The sequence below is a fragment of the Ammodytes marinus genome (assembly GCF_949987685.1).
Source record: "Ammodytes marinus genome assembly, chromosome: 8".
In the NCBI taxonomy this organism is placed as follows: domain Eukaryota; kingdom Metazoa; phylum Chordata; class Actinopteri; order Uranoscopiformes; family Ammodytidae; genus Ammodytes; species Ammodytes marinus.
In genome coordinates, this window is record NC_137212.1 from 29,318,392 (window position 1) to 29,335,589 (window position 17,198).

The 17,198-nt window shown below is 43.9% G+C and overlaps 1 protein-coding gene across 1 annotated transcript; it reads left to right on the top strand.

The window, feature by feature from the left end:
- Positions 1-530: 530 nt before the first annotated feature.
- Positions 531-17,148, top strand: cracd (capping protein inhibiting regulator of actin dynamics; the record flags this gene model as incomplete). Its single annotated transcript, XM_080032321.1, has 9 exons — positions 531-591; positions 7,164-7,332; positions 7,767-7,899; positions 8,574-8,729; positions 9,083-9,298; positions 9,688-12,040; positions 13,075-13,265; positions 13,356-13,518; positions 15,563-17,148. The coding sequence occupies 9 exons, from the start codon at positions 531-533 to the stop codon at positions 15,721-15,723; spliced, it is 3,603 nt and encodes a 1,200-aa protein (XP_079888447.1). The 3' UTR covers positions 15,724-17,148.
- Between the last annotated feature and the right edge of the window lie 50 nt (positions 17,149-17,198).

Genomic DNA, 17,198 nt, shown 5'->3' on the forward strand with positions numbered 1-17,198 from the left:
CAGTCTGTTTGTAGCGATGAAGATTTGTCGTGTGAGTTGATCCTGTGCTGTGTGTGTGTGTGTGTGTGTGTGTGTGCGTCTGCGTCTGTGTGTGTGTCTGTCTCCTGTAACCCGTTGCCATGGAAACCCGGAGGCTGCTGAAAAACTTCAGAGAATGAGATTAGGATAAAGAGTTGAGAGTGTTGATGAGCCGCGCTGCAACTGTGATGGGGAAACAATCTATATTCATCCAATGTGTCGTTTGTCACCCCACAGACATCCATCCTGCTGTTTATTCTGTTTAGAAGTGCTTCCTCATCCAGCCCTTCCCTACGTCACCCTCTCCATGCCATGCTCATGTCTCCCACCGTGAGTGCTCCTGATGCTGACAGTCCTAACACCCCCTCCCCACTCCCCCTCCCCCTAAACCTACTGTTTTTTGTTACTGTTCTGTTTTTTTTTTTTATTTCAACGTTTTCTCCCAAAGGGCGGTGCCAACGACGTTCATCTGGGGTAAAAAAAAAAGCTTTGTGCATAAAGGGGACAGATCGATGTTCTCTAAGGTTTTACTGCAGTGGTGTGCAGCCGTCTCCAGCTGTGCAGCTGAAATAGGTAAACGGTATATAGTATACAGGGCTCCACCATGTCTGTCTGTCTGCCGTCTGCTTTGTCAGCAAGCTACTTGTGCTGTCAGGGTTATGGCACTTAGCCTGCTGAAACCCTATATACAAGCAATGCCATTGGACTGTGGTGGTTGTCTCAGAGCGCTGGGGGCTGCTGGGGTGGGGGGGTGGATGGACGGCGCCGGGGCATGGTGTGATGCCGCCCGCCACACTCTGATGCAGCTGCAGCCTTGTCAAAGGCATTTCTCTGCTTGCGTAGAGCACATGGCTGCTCCTCGTGCTTCTCTCATCCCATCTCTAATAGCTGCTGCTCCTGGTCTGTCCTCTGCAGCCAATGGACTGCAAACACAACAAACACACGCAACACACACCTAGCACACTTGCTCTGGAGCACACAGACACTTGCCCAGTCCAATGATGTAAATAAACAGACAAACCACAATATCTCTATTTTCATCCAGCAGACACAGTCACACACAGTGTCAACCCCCTTCGCCACACACACCCTCTCTGTCTGTGTTCTCAAACCCAGACTACCAAACATGCTTGTTTTGCTCCTTGTTGTGCGCTGGCTGGGAGCAGACAGGACAAAGAGCCTCCTTTTTTGTGGGGCGAGACATTTCTGAGAGAGAGAGTGTGTCTGTGTGGCTCTGTCTCCCTCAGGAAGGAAGCCCACGGCATGCTGATACTGCTGGGCTCCTCTCCGCCTCTCTCAGTACTGTCTCACGCTCTCTCTGGCTCCATACTGCCAGCCAGGGTCGCATGTAGTTTTGCAGCACAACACACAGCACATCAGAAAACCTCTGGCTCGGCCGACGTACTGCTGGCAAGGGGTGTGTGTGTGTGGGGGGGGGGGGGGGGGGGTGGGGGAGGGTTCAGGAAGCAGTCTGTAGTTTGTTTGTTCCTGTAACTTTATGGTTGATGTGGTGTGTGTGGTGGATCTCTATCTGTTGGGACATCCTGCTGGAAGTAAACAGGTCGGGCTCGGCTGCTATAAGTCTCTTTTCACATGTTGTTTTGTTACTATCTGCATCCCCCAATCACTTAGCTGTGTATTGTTCCTGCTAGGTGTACAGCTAACCTTTATATTACCACTATTTCTGCACCAACAACAGAGGGTCCTCAGAGGCCTCATCTTGCTTTTAAAACAGCGGAGGCTTTATCGTGCCCGAGATGAGCCGTTCTGCGATAGCTTACAAAGCTGAGCTTTTTGATGCTAATGCTGGAGGCCACGGAGAGTAAAAAGCTACTCTAGCTGTGGCTCTCTGAATGTTGTCCTTTCCTGATCTCTCATGTGTCTCTGGCTGTTTTTTCCCTGGATTAATAGCTCACATTTGCCCCTTTGGCCCCCCTGCATAAAAAGACCATAACAGCATCCCCCAATGCTCACCTCCCCTTTCTCTCACCCCAGCCAAGGTGCACAGTGACCATGGCAACGGACGCCACGGAAACTAAGCATGCCATGCTTTTAGAGGTAACCCAATCCAAAGGCCCAGGTAAACAGAACGAAATGAGTGAGCTTTCAGCTTTTAGCCACATTATAAAGAGACATTGAACCCATCATGAGGATGACCACGACCTCTGTGTTCACTGTCTCTTTAAGAAGTGCATGGTGTGGTGATGGCTTTGACTCCTGGTGTGCTGTGTCCGCCTTTCGGACTTCTTCTGATTGCTTTTTTCCCCTAGATTCTTCAATTCCTTTCAAACTGTTTGAAGACAGAATGTGATCAGTCATGAAGTCATGCAGCAACAGATGAGATCAGTCACATAAAGAAAAGTATCATAAGTGCAACGGAGAGTTAGTCAGAGAGATGAAAGCCCCACATTGAATGTTAAATCACTGGATGGATAGTATGCTTTAAAGTATGCTTATCCATTGCAATTGAGTTGAGAAGATTCAATCCGCTCCAATACTTGTACAGGCTTAGCTTAACTAAAGTGCAAAAAACATTAGCTTGATATTTAACAGGGGCTTATGCAGGCATATACCTATTTCTTAACTGTGATTAGGTTATTATGATTGGCGCATAATAACCTGTAAAACTGCTAATAGTCTTCTTTTTTGGGGGGGATTTTGTCTATGTATGAATTCAGCATGAGATGTAATGTGTTTATTATTGTGTATACCTCAATAGGAGGAGACCAGGTTGCTTACCCCTGTTTAAGTTGTTGCTAAGCATAGCTAACTGGCTTTAGCTTCATATTGAACTGACAGATATAAAAGTGTATTGATCTTCTCAACTGTTCACCAAAAAAGCGAATTAAATCATATCAAATCAAACTTTATTTGTATTGCACTTTTTCTACGCAGTGAAGGTAACACAAAGTGCTTTACAGTAGACCTATATACAATCAAAATAAAAGAAGAAAAAACAAACACCCCCTCACCCTTCCCTCCCCCAATTCACAGACACAGTAACACATCACATTCAGAAATTAAAAACACTTTACATAACTTTATAAGCACATACTAAATAAAACAAGTAAAAGCATGGATCATTAGAAACATATAAACCGGAGATAACACAGGAAGGGAGGAAACGCTATACCCAAACCCACTTTGAGGAAACACCGGAGAATTAGTGTATTTTCAAAATGTAAAACTATCCCTTGATTCATTTATGACGCCATTAATGTTACTTGGCTGTTATTACACTGTGTGCAAAATGTTTTGGCAAGTTGTATTTTTGAGGATTCATTTTATTATTGAACAACTACAGTGCTCTCGGTCAATCCAAAATGTTAATGAACCTAAACCTGAATGTTTACAAAAGTAAAAGTGAGGTTTTGGCTTTCTTACGAGAATATATATACAGTATGTTTTGCTATTATTAGGCAACTATTAGTATGCAGAATTATTCTATTATTCTAAAAAATCAGTGACCAATACAGCCACCCTTCTTTTCAATAACTGTCACAAGCCTTCCATTCATGGAGTCTGTCAGTTTCTTGATCTGTTGACGATCAACTTTTTGTGCAGCAGCAACCACAGCCTCCCAGACACTGTTCCGAGAGGTGTACTGATTTCCTTGGGTGGCTAATGTCGGAAATTTTTATTTGTAAATTTTGAGTTGTTTTATTATTCTCACTTTAACAGATGAAAATAAACAAGTGAGATGGGAAATTTTTAGTTTTATTATTTAGTTGCAGAATAATTCTGCATACTAATAGTTGCCTAATAATAGCAAAACATATATATATTCTCGTAAGAAAGACAAAACCTCACTTTTACTTTCGTCAACATTCAGGTTTAGGTTCATTAACATTTTGGATTGACCGAGAGCACTGTAGTTGTTCAATAATAAAATGAATCCTCAAAAATACAACTTGCCTAAAAAGTTTGCACACAGTGTAGAACAAAGCGAACTACTTCACTGTAAACACTTTATCTGAGGTAGAATTAAGAAGCAGTTTTCCTCAACCAGACTGCCTCGTGCTGTTCATTTACCTTGACCAGATGTGAAATATTCCCTGGTCGCTTGCTGTCAGGGGTTAGGATTCTATACAACCATGGTCTCTCTCTGCACTACACACACACACACACAAACACACACACACACAGGAAGCATGAGTTGACCCTCCCGTTAGGTCGGATGGCGCTCTGTGAAGTCGTCACCGCTGCAGGGGAAATAGGCTCCTTTCTCGTTTCACGCGTCAGTGTATTAGCGCATGCTTGTGGCAATGCATTATGGGCTTTGTACCAGAGCAGAAAATCCTTATGCCGCAGGGAAACTGAACATCAGTGTGTTACGCCATATAAGACGGCTCGCTGCACAAACCGGATCTGAGTAGTCGCCTATGAGCGTATCATCCGTTTCCTTTAGTACTTACACACATACACACAGTACATAACTCTATTTAAAAATAGGAATAATAACAAGCACAACCTTGGTACAGTCTCACAAGATCTCAAACCTCTGTAGACTCCTGGACTTTGTTGTTTAAAATACATATTTTATTGAAAGAGGGTAAATAAAAAAAAAATTCAAAAGCAAATCCACAAAGACCTTTTTCTCTCACACATCCATCCAACGCAAGGCACTTTCAGACCAAACGTAGGACAAAAACAAAGATGGCCTCATGATCGATCTCTGAAATACTATCCTGCAGCAACATGTAAAAAGTACAGAGCTGAGACGACGACATAAAACCAATCTACTGACTGACAGACAGACAGACAGTCAGTCGGTTGTTTAAGCCTTCCTTCCATATTCCCTAGATACTACGCCCCTTTCTGTTGTCCCATATACTCATATCACAAGCTTAAAATATCTGGGTCTTGAGCCGTAACATGAAAGGAACAAGTCACTTTCCATTATCAATTATCTTTATGTTACTTAAGATCAAAGAGTAATCAAGTGAATAATCAGCGGATCAATCAAAAAAAGATGTCTGCCTCTAGCCACAGCTGTTTCCACTTGTTTTCAAGTCTTAATGCTAAGCTAAGCTAACCTGGCTACAGCCCTATATTATTTACTGTATAGATGTATAGACCATGTGAGGGGTATCAAGCTTCTCTGCAAGTTAGCAAAAATAAAAAAAAAATAAGATGTCAAACATTGGCTTTAAAGTTAAAGAACTACGGACTAAAGAAGAGATAAGTACGTAAGCTGGAAGGTTAAGCTTCATAGGTTTAAGACTTAATTCATAAGTTGTTCAAAATCATGGTGAAGTGGTGAAAACTATAGATGGAAACATGTATCATCTATCTCCCCGTGTAGATACAGGGATTCGGTGACTTATACTGTGGTCTTCAGTAGAAACAACTGATTTCTTGATTGTTTAATGTGATTTAGATGGTCATAAATGTCTCAGAAGAAGGAAAAAAAAACATCTGATTTTATATAGTCAGTCAAAAACACAATTCTAAAAACATATTTCACACATTGTTTGTATCTATCAATCTAAACAGTCATATAGTATTAGTGTACAAAAACACATACACACTCTCTTCCCCACAAATATAAACGCAAACTTCAGGGGTTGAGGACCAAAGTGGGGGAAATGAGTTGACTGTATCATCATTTCCCATGATGCCTCTGCATGCGAAGTGAAATCCCACACCAGTTGCTACTTATAGCTCTGAAAGGGACACCCACAGCACCCTGTCAGCACAGTGGTGTAGAGTAACCTCACCCACTTAGTTCAACCAGTGGAGCTCCACTAGTATACACACACACACACACACACACACACACACACACACACACACACACACACACACACACACACACACACACACACACACACACACACACACACACACACACACACACACACACACACACACACACACACACACACACACACACACACACACAGAGTGACAAAAACAAAACACACAAAGCAGTGCTGAGGGGGGGGGGGGGGGAAACACTCAGAAATACCCTTAAAAAACATTTTGTAGATGAAGCGACAAGATATCTGATTCCAATTTGAAATAACATAATGTCACGTCAGATCTTTGGGGTCCACCATTGGATCTTTTGGAATTCCCTTTTTTACACGTAGATACAGTTTAGCCTTTTGTGTGAAAGGTGAAGAAGGAAATAAATATATCAACCAAAAGTCCAAAGATATACAGTTCCACCACTTTGGTTCATGTCTTCCTCATGAGCCTGTTTTTATCACCAGTTAATGACCTGTTTTACTATAGGTCCACTGCTTCTAACTTTAGTATTTTATTGCTTTATATTGGCAGGCTGTGGTTTGATTAGCTGGGATGTGTTATTAAGTCACGATCAAAGTCTCCATCACATAACACATACAGTAGGCCGATGGTTGATAAAGTGTGAGTTGAAGAGTCACACATTCAGTGTAAACTCTAAAGGCCACGTGGATGGCTAACCCAGTCTCATTGGGATAGCCAGGAGGACTCTAGGGTTTTCACTGCTTTTCCTGTTCCTGTTTCCAGTCCATAATTGAGGGATTTGTTTGTGATGGTTCTGGAGCTGCTTTGCCTGTGGGGTGCTTCTTCCTTTTTTTCACGCGTTGTTTATCTTTCCCACTTCCTGCAAAATACGTGTAAGTATGAACCGAAGAGCCAAGGTTTTCTCCTCATTTCATCTGCTATTTTTGATTTATTTTCTTTTAATTTAATGAATTGCATTTCATTATCTACAAACACACACACACACACACACACACACACACACACACACACACACACACACACACACACACACACACACACAGAATTGGACTGTTCTGTAAACGTGACATCTATTGCATGTCTGTCCCTTCCTCTGTCGCTCTCACTGAGGTTTCTCGACATCTTTTTTCCCAGTTAAAGTTTTTTTTTGTCGAGCTAAGGGTCTAAGGGCAGAGGGTGTCCTACGGACTGGGCTGTGCAGCCCACTGAGGCAAATGGCTATTTGTGATATTGGGCTGCTACAGTATATACATAAAAACTTGATTTGATTTGAACACAAACATACATAAACAAGCCCATAGCCCACCGTCCTACTCATGATCTAGCCCCGACGGCGAGATATAAAGATTGATTATGGGATTTTCATTTTACATAGCCATGGTTGTCATCTATTTATCTCTTGCCCACAGAGAGAAGGCGACAGAGCAAATTCCAGCCCTTCAGACGACTCTTCGGAAAGAAGAAGAAGAGGGAGGCGAAGGGGGCCTTTGATGGGGCTGAGCTGAAGGCCAGTTTTTCTACCGGGGAGGTGTGCGACGGAGTTGTATCTGACGATGAGGAGTCCAATCTAAATCTGAGGTAACTACATACTGTGTATAGAAAAGTTTCATTTTTGACACAGGAGCACTACATAACGAAACTGAGCCTTGTTTTTCTATTTTATTACCGTCATAAAAGCTGCAGCCACACAGTCTTATCAATAATATGGGACCTTCACGGGACGTTTGTAGATTAAGTGAAAGTGTCACTGCAGAAGTCATCACAGTAAACTCCATCTGTAGAAAGAAGGGGGGGGGGGGGGGTGAGGCTCTGCTAAAATACTGCACACACCGTATGAGCCTGTAACTGATGTGTGCTCCAACTGCTGGTGTGTGAAGAGGTCATTCATTTGTTTGGTGTGAAATGATTTACAGAGCAAACGCTGCGGCTGACCCCGCGCTCATGATAAATGAATGAATGAGTGACAGTAATGCCTTGCTGCCTCACTGAAGACGCTCTCATTCATTCTGCAGGGAGTCCAATCCCATCGGATCCAGAGCTCTCTCACACGACAGCATCTTTATCCCAGAGGAGCCGGGGACCCAGCCCGCTCTAGATCACAGCATGTCCCAGGAAAACGTCTCGGATAAAGTTAGGAATCTGCAGGTGGGTTTCTTCTTCTTTTTTTTCTTAGATTGCAATAACAATGTTAGAAAAATCTCACATGAGCTACTCCGCTTTATAATCTTATTCCAGTTGATCCACCTTACAATCTTTGCTGATTATTACTTTATTGGTGATTATTACCCACCCTTTGTTTCAAAAACTACTTGTTGTTACTCCCCCAGACTTGATGATACATGATCAATCCTTAATGTAATATAGGTTAAGTCATATTTTCTAGTCCTATAGCTTTTGCTTTTTTTGGAGCTGATGGAATAAGATATTGTGCGTGATCAATCTACTTAGTAATACAACCACTTGGATCTTTACCTACAATGACCATGCTATCATACCAACAATTTGTAGTTTCTGACATCACGCCCATATAATGAAAACAAGAAATATCAATATGTGTCAGAATAACAATAATATTCTCTGCACACTGTTTCAAATGACCATCAGACCATACACAATTAAAATCTTGGATCAGTATTTTAAGGGGTGTGTTATGTTTGGGGTGTGGAACGTGTCTTGACTTCTCCCCGCTATGAGATAGACCTGGGAGAGGGAGGATATAGTCACTAAAGGATGGGCCTTGAAGGGATGGGATCTCAGTTGCTGAACAAATATCCTCTGTCTGCAAACATAACGTGCAACCGCTTTTGTTGATCAAACAGAGGCAGATAGCTCAAGGCATTAAGTTCGGCCAGAGGCCTCCTTCTCTGAGGAAGAGTGAAGGAGATGAGGCAAGTTCAGACGAGGAAGAGGTTCCCCCGAGTCCCATGAAGGTGTTGGCCCAGGTAGAAGTCGATCCAGCAAACATGGAGCCAAAGGTAAGAACATGTATTAACTTGTCTCCAGAGGGAGCTGTGTGAAGTCTGAAAAAATGTCCTTGAGGAATGTCACTTAAGTCACTGCTAGTCGGGGCTGAAGAAGTCTGAAATTAAAACAAAATCTTTTAGGGAGTTAGAAAGAATTGAGCTCACCACACCTCTGTTATACTGGTAATATCTCCTACAGGCATCAGGCTACATTAGCCTCTACTAGCACAACAATCAAATGACAAGATGCATTGTGGGTAATGTGTGAGAAGAATGTGTGGGATAAAAAAAAGAAGCAGCAATTTAAAAATTGTCCATCTTGACTCTGACAATCAGTTTTTAATGAATGCTCTGTTGACATAAAGCAGGTCCAGGGGGCTCAACAAGCCGAAGCACACAGCACCCCGGTGAAGTCCCCAAGGTCCAGACGAGTTCTTCCGCCCACTGGCACTATCGAGTCCATCAATCTGGATGCTGTTCCACAGTCTGTTCCTCGCTTGGACAACACCGCTGCCAAGCATAAACTGGCTGTCAAACCCAAAAACCAGAGGGTTTCCCGCAAGCACCGGCGCTTTACACAGGTGAGCCAGAGCTATGATTTGATGAAACAACAGCGTATCATGGACAAGTCCGCAATGCATGGCTTGACATTGTGTTGAGCCTTGTGTTGATATACTGTACCTGCAGGGCTATTCTGGCTATCCAGCTATTTCCTTTCAGTTTCTCTTGTTATTATTTTGTGGAATTTTGTAGATCCACCGGTAACCACCAGGATACAATATTGAGATGGCTGAAAATGATGATCTCGCTTTACCGATGTTACTCAGCCCTACTATTATAAAACATTTACAATTTGTTTGTGTGTTGGTTTTTCCTGATTTCAAAAATGAAAAATAAAATAAAATAAAAATAAATTTGAATGGATCACAAAAAAAGAGAATAGAAGCTAATCATGTTGTGGTATTCTCAGGACCTCCAAGGGGTGTCCATTCCTGGTGTGGTGCAAGAGGAGTTGGAGGCAGCAGGCGTCTCCACGGACGGCCGGCGCAGGGCGTCTGTCGAAGGCTCCCTAGAAAGCTTCAAGAAACAGAGACTCCAGGAAGAGGAGAGGCAGGAGAGCAGGAGGAAGAGGGAGCTGGAGGAACAGAGGATCAAACAGGAGGTAGAGGAGAAGAGGAAGAGAGCAGCCGAGGAGCTGAGGCTGCGCCAACTAGCGGAGGAAGAGAGGGGTCGTAAACAACAGGAGGAAGAGAGAAAGCTTGGAGAGGAGGCAGAGAGGAGGAGGAGAGAGGAAGAGGAGAGGAGGATCAGAGAGAAGGAAGAAAGGATTGTGAGAGAGGAGGAAGAAAGGAGGGTGAGAGAGGAGGAAGAAAGGAGGGTGAGAGAGGAGGAAAAAAGGAGGGTGAGAGAGGAGGAAGAAAGGAGGGTGAGAGAGGAGGAAGAAAGGAGGGTGAGAGAGGAGAAGAGGAGACGACTGGAAGAGCAGAGGAGGAAAGAGGAAGAGGAAAAGAAAAGGTGCTCTGAGCAGGAGCAGGAAGTGAGGAGGCTGAAGGAGCTCGAGGCCAACAGGAAGAGGAAGCTAAGGGAGGAAGAGGAGGACAGAAAGAAGAAGGAGGAAGGGGAGAAGCTGAGGTTGCGGGAGATGGAAGTAAAGAAGAAGCTGGAGGCAGAGGAGAGGATGAGAAAGGAGGAGGAGTCATCGGAGGAGGCTGACGGGTGCTCAGATCCCCAGGAGAGGAAGAGGAGGGCCGAGGAGCTGCGCTGGAGGGAGATGGAGGAGAGACAGAGGCCTTTCTCTTTCAAAGTTTCCTCAGGAGAAAAGCAGATCTTGTTCCAGAAGGTCAACCTGACGCCTGTCACGCCGGCCTCCAGCCATCAGGGCGGCGCCGTAGCCGAACATAGAGATAGCACCAAGGCTTCATCCTCCTCCGAAGGTCCAGACTCCCCCAACTTGCCAACGTCTCCGTATGTTCCCCACACAGCCATCTTAGTGACGGGCGCCCAGCTTTGCGGGACGGCTGTCAATATGGACCAGATCAAAGACACCGCCTGCAAGTCCCTGCTGGGTTTGGGAGAGGATAGAAAGGCCCAGGGGACACCGCCGACCAAGGGCAAGACCTCGCCGGACCGCAAGTCTGGCAAAACCAAATCCCTCAACGAGTCCTCACCCTCTACGGACCAGTCCGTCCTGGCAGAATGGGCTAGCATCAGATCAAAGATATTCAAGGGGGTAGAGGAGGGGAAATATGAAGAGTACCCAGAGCCGAGCAAGAGCCAGCCTCAGCCCAGCGATGAAGACCCTGCACCTGCGTTCTCCCACACCAACCTTAGGAAGACCATGTCTGCCAGCGCCAAGTTCTCCATCACCCCTGCGAAGAAGAAGTTTGGGGATTCCAATAGGAACTCTGAGGTGTTCAGTGTAGATGAGAAAGAAGCAGATGAGGAAGCTCCTCCATGTGAAAGCCCCACTTCTGCCTCCCCGGCCCCTGCCAGTAAACCTCAGAACAGGACTAGTAAAACAGTTCGCATCGTAGAAAGAGGGTCGGAGGAGTGTATGTTTGCCAAAGACCTCCCGTCGTTCCTGGTTCCCAGCCCCGGAGCCAAACCTGAGGGGCCAGAGTTGAAGAGCAGGGCTTACAGTGAGACGGAGGCTTCTGAAGGTAGAGAGGAGGAAGACGACCAAGGCCAGGACGGTGAGGACCAGCCCTCGCCTTTTGGCATAAAGTTGAGAAGAACCAACTTCTCCCTACGATTTCACAGCGAACAGTCCACTGAGAAAAGGAAGAAACGGTACAGTGCCGGGGACAGCTTCGACGGCGTCCCTTCACCTCTCACCCCCATTGAGCCGGACTCTGACACTTCCTCTGTCTTTTCTGAAAAACTCAGTCCCACGTCGCCTCAGAAAGAAGTCACAGCAAGCAAGTACTCGCATGCGTCTGCCTCCCCCGCCGTCCCTCGGGCCAAACTGGGTAAGACTACCTGCTCCACCGCACACGGCGAAAGTGACAAGGTGCTTTCCAAGCCCCCAGTTTATCGTAGACCAACCACATCACCCAAACCCAGCACAGCAGTGCCCACACCTCCCCCATCGCCGCTACCTACAGTGGCCCATGGGCCTCCAAGAGATTCCCTGGTCACAGAGTCGTGCAGCCAGGAGCAGACGGGCAGGAGCGAGGAACCTTCAGCGGTGGCCCAGTTGCAGCGAAGCAGCCAAGTCCAGGTCCATGGGGAAGAAGAGCCCAAGGAGAAGAGGTCCTTCTTTCCCTCTATTAACATCCCATGGAGAGAGAAGGTGGACAGAAAGACGGAGCTCGTCAGGAAAGGTCAGTCTTTACTTTGGTCAGGGACAATGCAGTGAGTTTTGCGAATACCCCAGCATATAGTGTCTATGCGTAGTTTAAAGGAATAGTTTGACATTTTTGGGAGAATGCTTTTTAGTTTTCTTGCACAAAGTTTGGCTAGAAGATAAATACCACTTGCATGTCTGTACGGTAAATACTGTACATCCTGTGGCCAGTTAAGCTTAAAGGTGGAGTTAGCAATTCTCCCAAACACTTTTAGACAAAATCAATGTGAAGACTCACCATCGCTACCTGTCAATGCTGTGATGTGCTTTATAAAGGCCGGTGTTTATACGTCTTTTATATACAGTCTTTGGTTTACACACATCGCTGGCACCGTAAATGGGCATGTAAACAAATGGACTTAGACCAAGCCCTGCAACACTTCTCTAACTAATCAGCTACAGTGACGTTAGCAACAATGCTATTTGACAGGTAGTTAGTGATGACTGCTGTTGCCAAGGCAAGGCACGTCTGGGGGCGGAGCCTATGAAGGAGCAGGAAGGGATGGATTTGTTTTCGTCGGCAGTTCATATATAAACAAGCTTTCCCTGAAATGGCTTACTCCACTTTTATCTTAGCTTAAATTCATATTTAGACCTATGAGTTGCATCAATGTTGGCAAGAAAACAAATAATGCATTTCCCAAAATGTTAAGTATTCCTTTAACCAGAGTTTAATAGGTATAATGTGTTTGTGTATGTTATGTAAAAGCCTCGATCCTTTTTTTTGTGTGGTTCTGACCAAAATTAATCCAAGTGCTAAAACTTGGCTTGACATCTGATACTCATATCTATGTATTTTTCGATCTGATACATCCTCATTTAAATCAAATAGTTTCCCAATTACATTCAATATTAGAGGACTTTAGCTTTCGGTAATTAGAAAATTGCATTAATTCCTTATAAAACAAAAGTTTAATTCAATAATTTTGGCATTGGTACTTGAAATCTGGTATCAGTTTATTGCCTTATACCTTAGTAATATGCCAATATGCATGTATTCCCCCCCTGCAGAAAAACCATCACTACAGAGCAGGCACTCACTGGACAGTGCGAGGGTCCAGGATAAAGAAGCTGGGCCCTTATGGATCACACTGGCTCTGCAGAAGCAGAAGGGCTTCAGGGAGCAGCAGCAGAACCGAGACGATCGTCGTAGCCAAAGAGAGGTCAAACAGGCTGAGAAGCATGCTCGAGATAGAGACAGTGTACGTGCCCCACATTAGATTTCTTCTTACCACATACACACAATTCTCGCCATATTCTTCCACTCACTCGGCACAAAATGTCTGCTGCAGGTCACGCTGGTGAGCCCCACAGAGAGCAGAGGGAGCGGGAGCACTAGTCCTTCTTCCAAACCTCAGACACCAGAGGAGCCCAAGAGACCCGACAGCCTCCTGGGGCGATTTGAGCGCAGGGACAACCTGAAAAAAGCCAACACTTTACCCAGCTCTGTCACCGGTGAGAACCAAACACTCTGAAGACTGGGGGAAATTATAGAAACGTTATATACAGTGCTGCTCGAAAGTATGTGAACCCCTTGAGCATTTTGGAATTCTATTCAGTTTAACCATTAATCATTCATTTTTATCAATACCAGTATTTTTTATATGAAATAACAGTTTGTTTATCAATTCAAAATTTTTCTTTTCCGGAAATCAATTGTTAAAACAGATCAAACAAATGATTTGCCAACTTTTGTATGTGCAAACGTTTGTGAACCCTGCAGTGCTTAAATGGAGCAGGTAAACGCAATCAGGTGGGCCAAATTGAGTGATGAAATGGACCAATGTGATGAGAGATCTTTAGGGAAGAAATTGGGTGGCACTAGATAAAACAGAGATCAAACCAGGTCAGTTTAGGCTCACCAAAGTAAACCCGTACAGGTCAGACACCTAACAGGGAAAGAAAATCTGAGGATCTCAGGAATAGAGTTGTGATGTTGCACATTTGTCCGGGGACAGCTATAAATTAATTTACAAAAAGTTTGAGCTCCATCGGTCCACCTTGAGGCAAATAATTTACAAATGGAGAGATTTAAGAGTGACTGAACATCTGCCTAGAAGTGGACTTCCTTCAAAAATATCCTCAAGTGCCACAAGAAACGTGATTTTTCTGGTAAAGGCCAACTCAAACATTGGAGATTTGCAGACCATTTGCCACCACCGTTCTTCACTTGGGAGAAGGTTCTCTTGGTGGTAGGCAGAGTTGCGTTTTAGCCCAAACATGGTGGTTTTGGTTATGACTAAACAGTTAAATTTTGGACTAATCTGTCCACAGAATAAGACTTCAGGTATCTCCAGGTGCTCTCTGGCAAAGTTGTGACAAGCAGTTTTGTTATTTTTTTTTAGAGCAGAGGCTTCTTCAGCAACCCTCCCATGAAAGCCATGTTGACTGAGTTTTCTTCTTATCGTGGAACCATGCACATTGCACATCTGTCCCAAATGCTGCGAGATGTTATGTTTGGGTTGGCTTCGAACTGAAAAATCACTTTTCTTGTGGCGCTCAAGGATATTTTTGAAAGGAGTCCACTTCTAGGCAGCTGTTCAGTCACTTTTAAAGCTCTCCATTTGTAGATGATTTGCTTCACGGTGGACCGATGGAGATCAAACTTTTTTTAAATCAATTTATAGCTGTCCCCAGACAAATGTGCAGCATCACAACTCTATTCCTGAGATCCTCTGAGATTTCCTTTACTCTTGGCTAACTGACCTGAATGGGTTTACTTTGGTGGGCCTAAACTGACCTGGTTTCATATCTGTTTTATTTAATGCCGCCCAATTCCGTCCCTAAAGATCTCTCATTACATTGGTCCATTTCATCACTCAATTTGGCCAACCTGATTGTGTTTACCTGCTCGATTTAAGCAATGCAGCTCAGGTGTTGAATTGATAAACAAACATCTGTTATTTCATATAAAAAATACTGGTATTGATAAAAATGAATTAATAATGGTCAAAATAAATAAAATTCCAAAAGGCTCAAGGGGTTCACATACTTTCAAGCAGCACTGTAGACATAATATACAACTCTGGAACTCCAAATATTTCTTCAATCAGCTTCTCTTGATTCATTAATGGAACTGCTCTAAATGACAATATTTTTATTCGGAATTTTGGGAGAAATATTGTCAGCAGTTTTTTTAAACCATTTTACTAAGGTACTAAGGAACAATTATTCAAGCATGTGGTAGATTGACAGAAAAGCAATCACGGACATTAAAAAAACAATTCATTTTACAACCGGAAATACCAAATATTTGATGGTTGCAGGTTTCTCAAATGAGAGAATTTTCAGATTTTCCTGGTTATACACTTCTTGTAAGACATATGATGACATCTGCCTGGACTCTAGAAACATTTTGAATGGCAGTTACTGTGTTTGCCGTAATAAAGACCACATTTGTAATTAATAGTTCAAATCAGTTCCATGAAATTAGACAAAAAAAAAAAGCTTTACGTTGCTATCACAAGCTGATGTTTGTCCTTCTTTCTTGTTGTTTCAGTTGAGATTGCCGACTCTACACCGTCGCCCCCTGCTGTCAAGGAGGTGTCAAAGCGCATCCCCTCCACTGACTCTCCGCAGGTGTCCACAGAGCCGGCCTGGCTGGCCCTGGCCAAGCGAAAGGCCAAAGCCTGGAGCGACTGTCCTCAGATCATCAAGTAGTAACACCTTAGCCACAGCTTCACACGGCGAGGGCTCTGGGGCGTACACTGAGACTGCACACTGCCCACGGACTCTGCAGCACCTCCACAAGAGTCCCCATCACCTCTCCCTCTCTCTTGACTGTGAAACAAGCAAAGCCGTCCGTCACCTCGCAAACCCCACCCACACACTGGCTGGTACTATTATCATGTTAAAGTGCGCTTCACATTCAAATACTCCAGATACATATAAACAATTGTTGCGCGCATGCACATACAGTACTGTATACCACCACCACACCGAGCCTACATGTCCCCAGAAAGACTTTCCAGTCAAGACAGTCCTCAGCAGCCCATTAAAAAAAACATTGCTGGCCACTGCAATAGCCAACACCCACATTTTTTTCTTATTTTGTAGCCAACTGTGTCACCATGGTTGTAAATACATCATTCACTCCACAAAAAAAAAAGGTGAACCACTTGTGTATTAGAGAGGTGAAGCTCTGACGTATGACAGTGTTGGATCATCAGAGGGAGAACTGTCTTTGGTGTTTTAAGGGCTATCGGTAACAATAACTGGACCTGTTGGATCTGTGTTCCAGGCTTCCTCTCCGCCCCTCCTTGGTATTATTTATGTAAAGCAGCGGACATGTTTTCCATGTTGAAACAAATACTGCGTCTCCCTCTCTGAGCCTTGTTTGTTATGTATTTAAAAAAAAAGAAACGCCTTCTTTCTTCTTCTTCTTTGTTTTTTACTCATACTCTTAGCATAACAAATGTCACTGTGTCCGTGATGACTGTGATAGCCGTCACAAAGAGGCATATTGTACAATTTTTTGCCATTGGGGAAAAAAAAGTAATCAGAAATCTGTCATGATCACACGGTGGGTGCACCTAAACACAGCACTGAAGACCACAAGTGTTACTGGGCATTTTTACAGTGAACTGCACATTGTCCCTTACACCTGTGAAAAGACGTCATTTGGATATTTGTTTTGCTTTTGCTAACAGACACCGACACAACAACACCCTCTGCTTGCTGTAACATACGACTTTTGTATCTGTCCCCCGCTGTAACACACTTGTGTTTGGAGGCTTTACGCCGTCACTTCCTCGTCAATGTGATACCATCTTACACGATAATGTAAGCATTTCCTCTTTAAAAAAAGAAATTCTGAATCCTCATCTCCTGCCACTCACATAACAACCTGTATATTTATGTAAGTATGTACTGTATGGAGGGTCCAAGGAGTTAGCAGAGCTTAGGTCGGAAAAAAAGAGTCACTTTTGTCATTTTGTTTCTAACGTTGGTCGTGCACAATAGTGTAGTGTACGCGGTGTTGTACGTAACGAGAAAAAAAAAGTTTGGTATTATTTGCACTTTTTTGTCCCACTTAAGAGATATTCATGAGAAGATTCTTAAAAGAGATACAAAATGTTATGAATAATGTAAATTAAATACTGATGTCTGAGATGAAAGACTGTGGACTCATTATT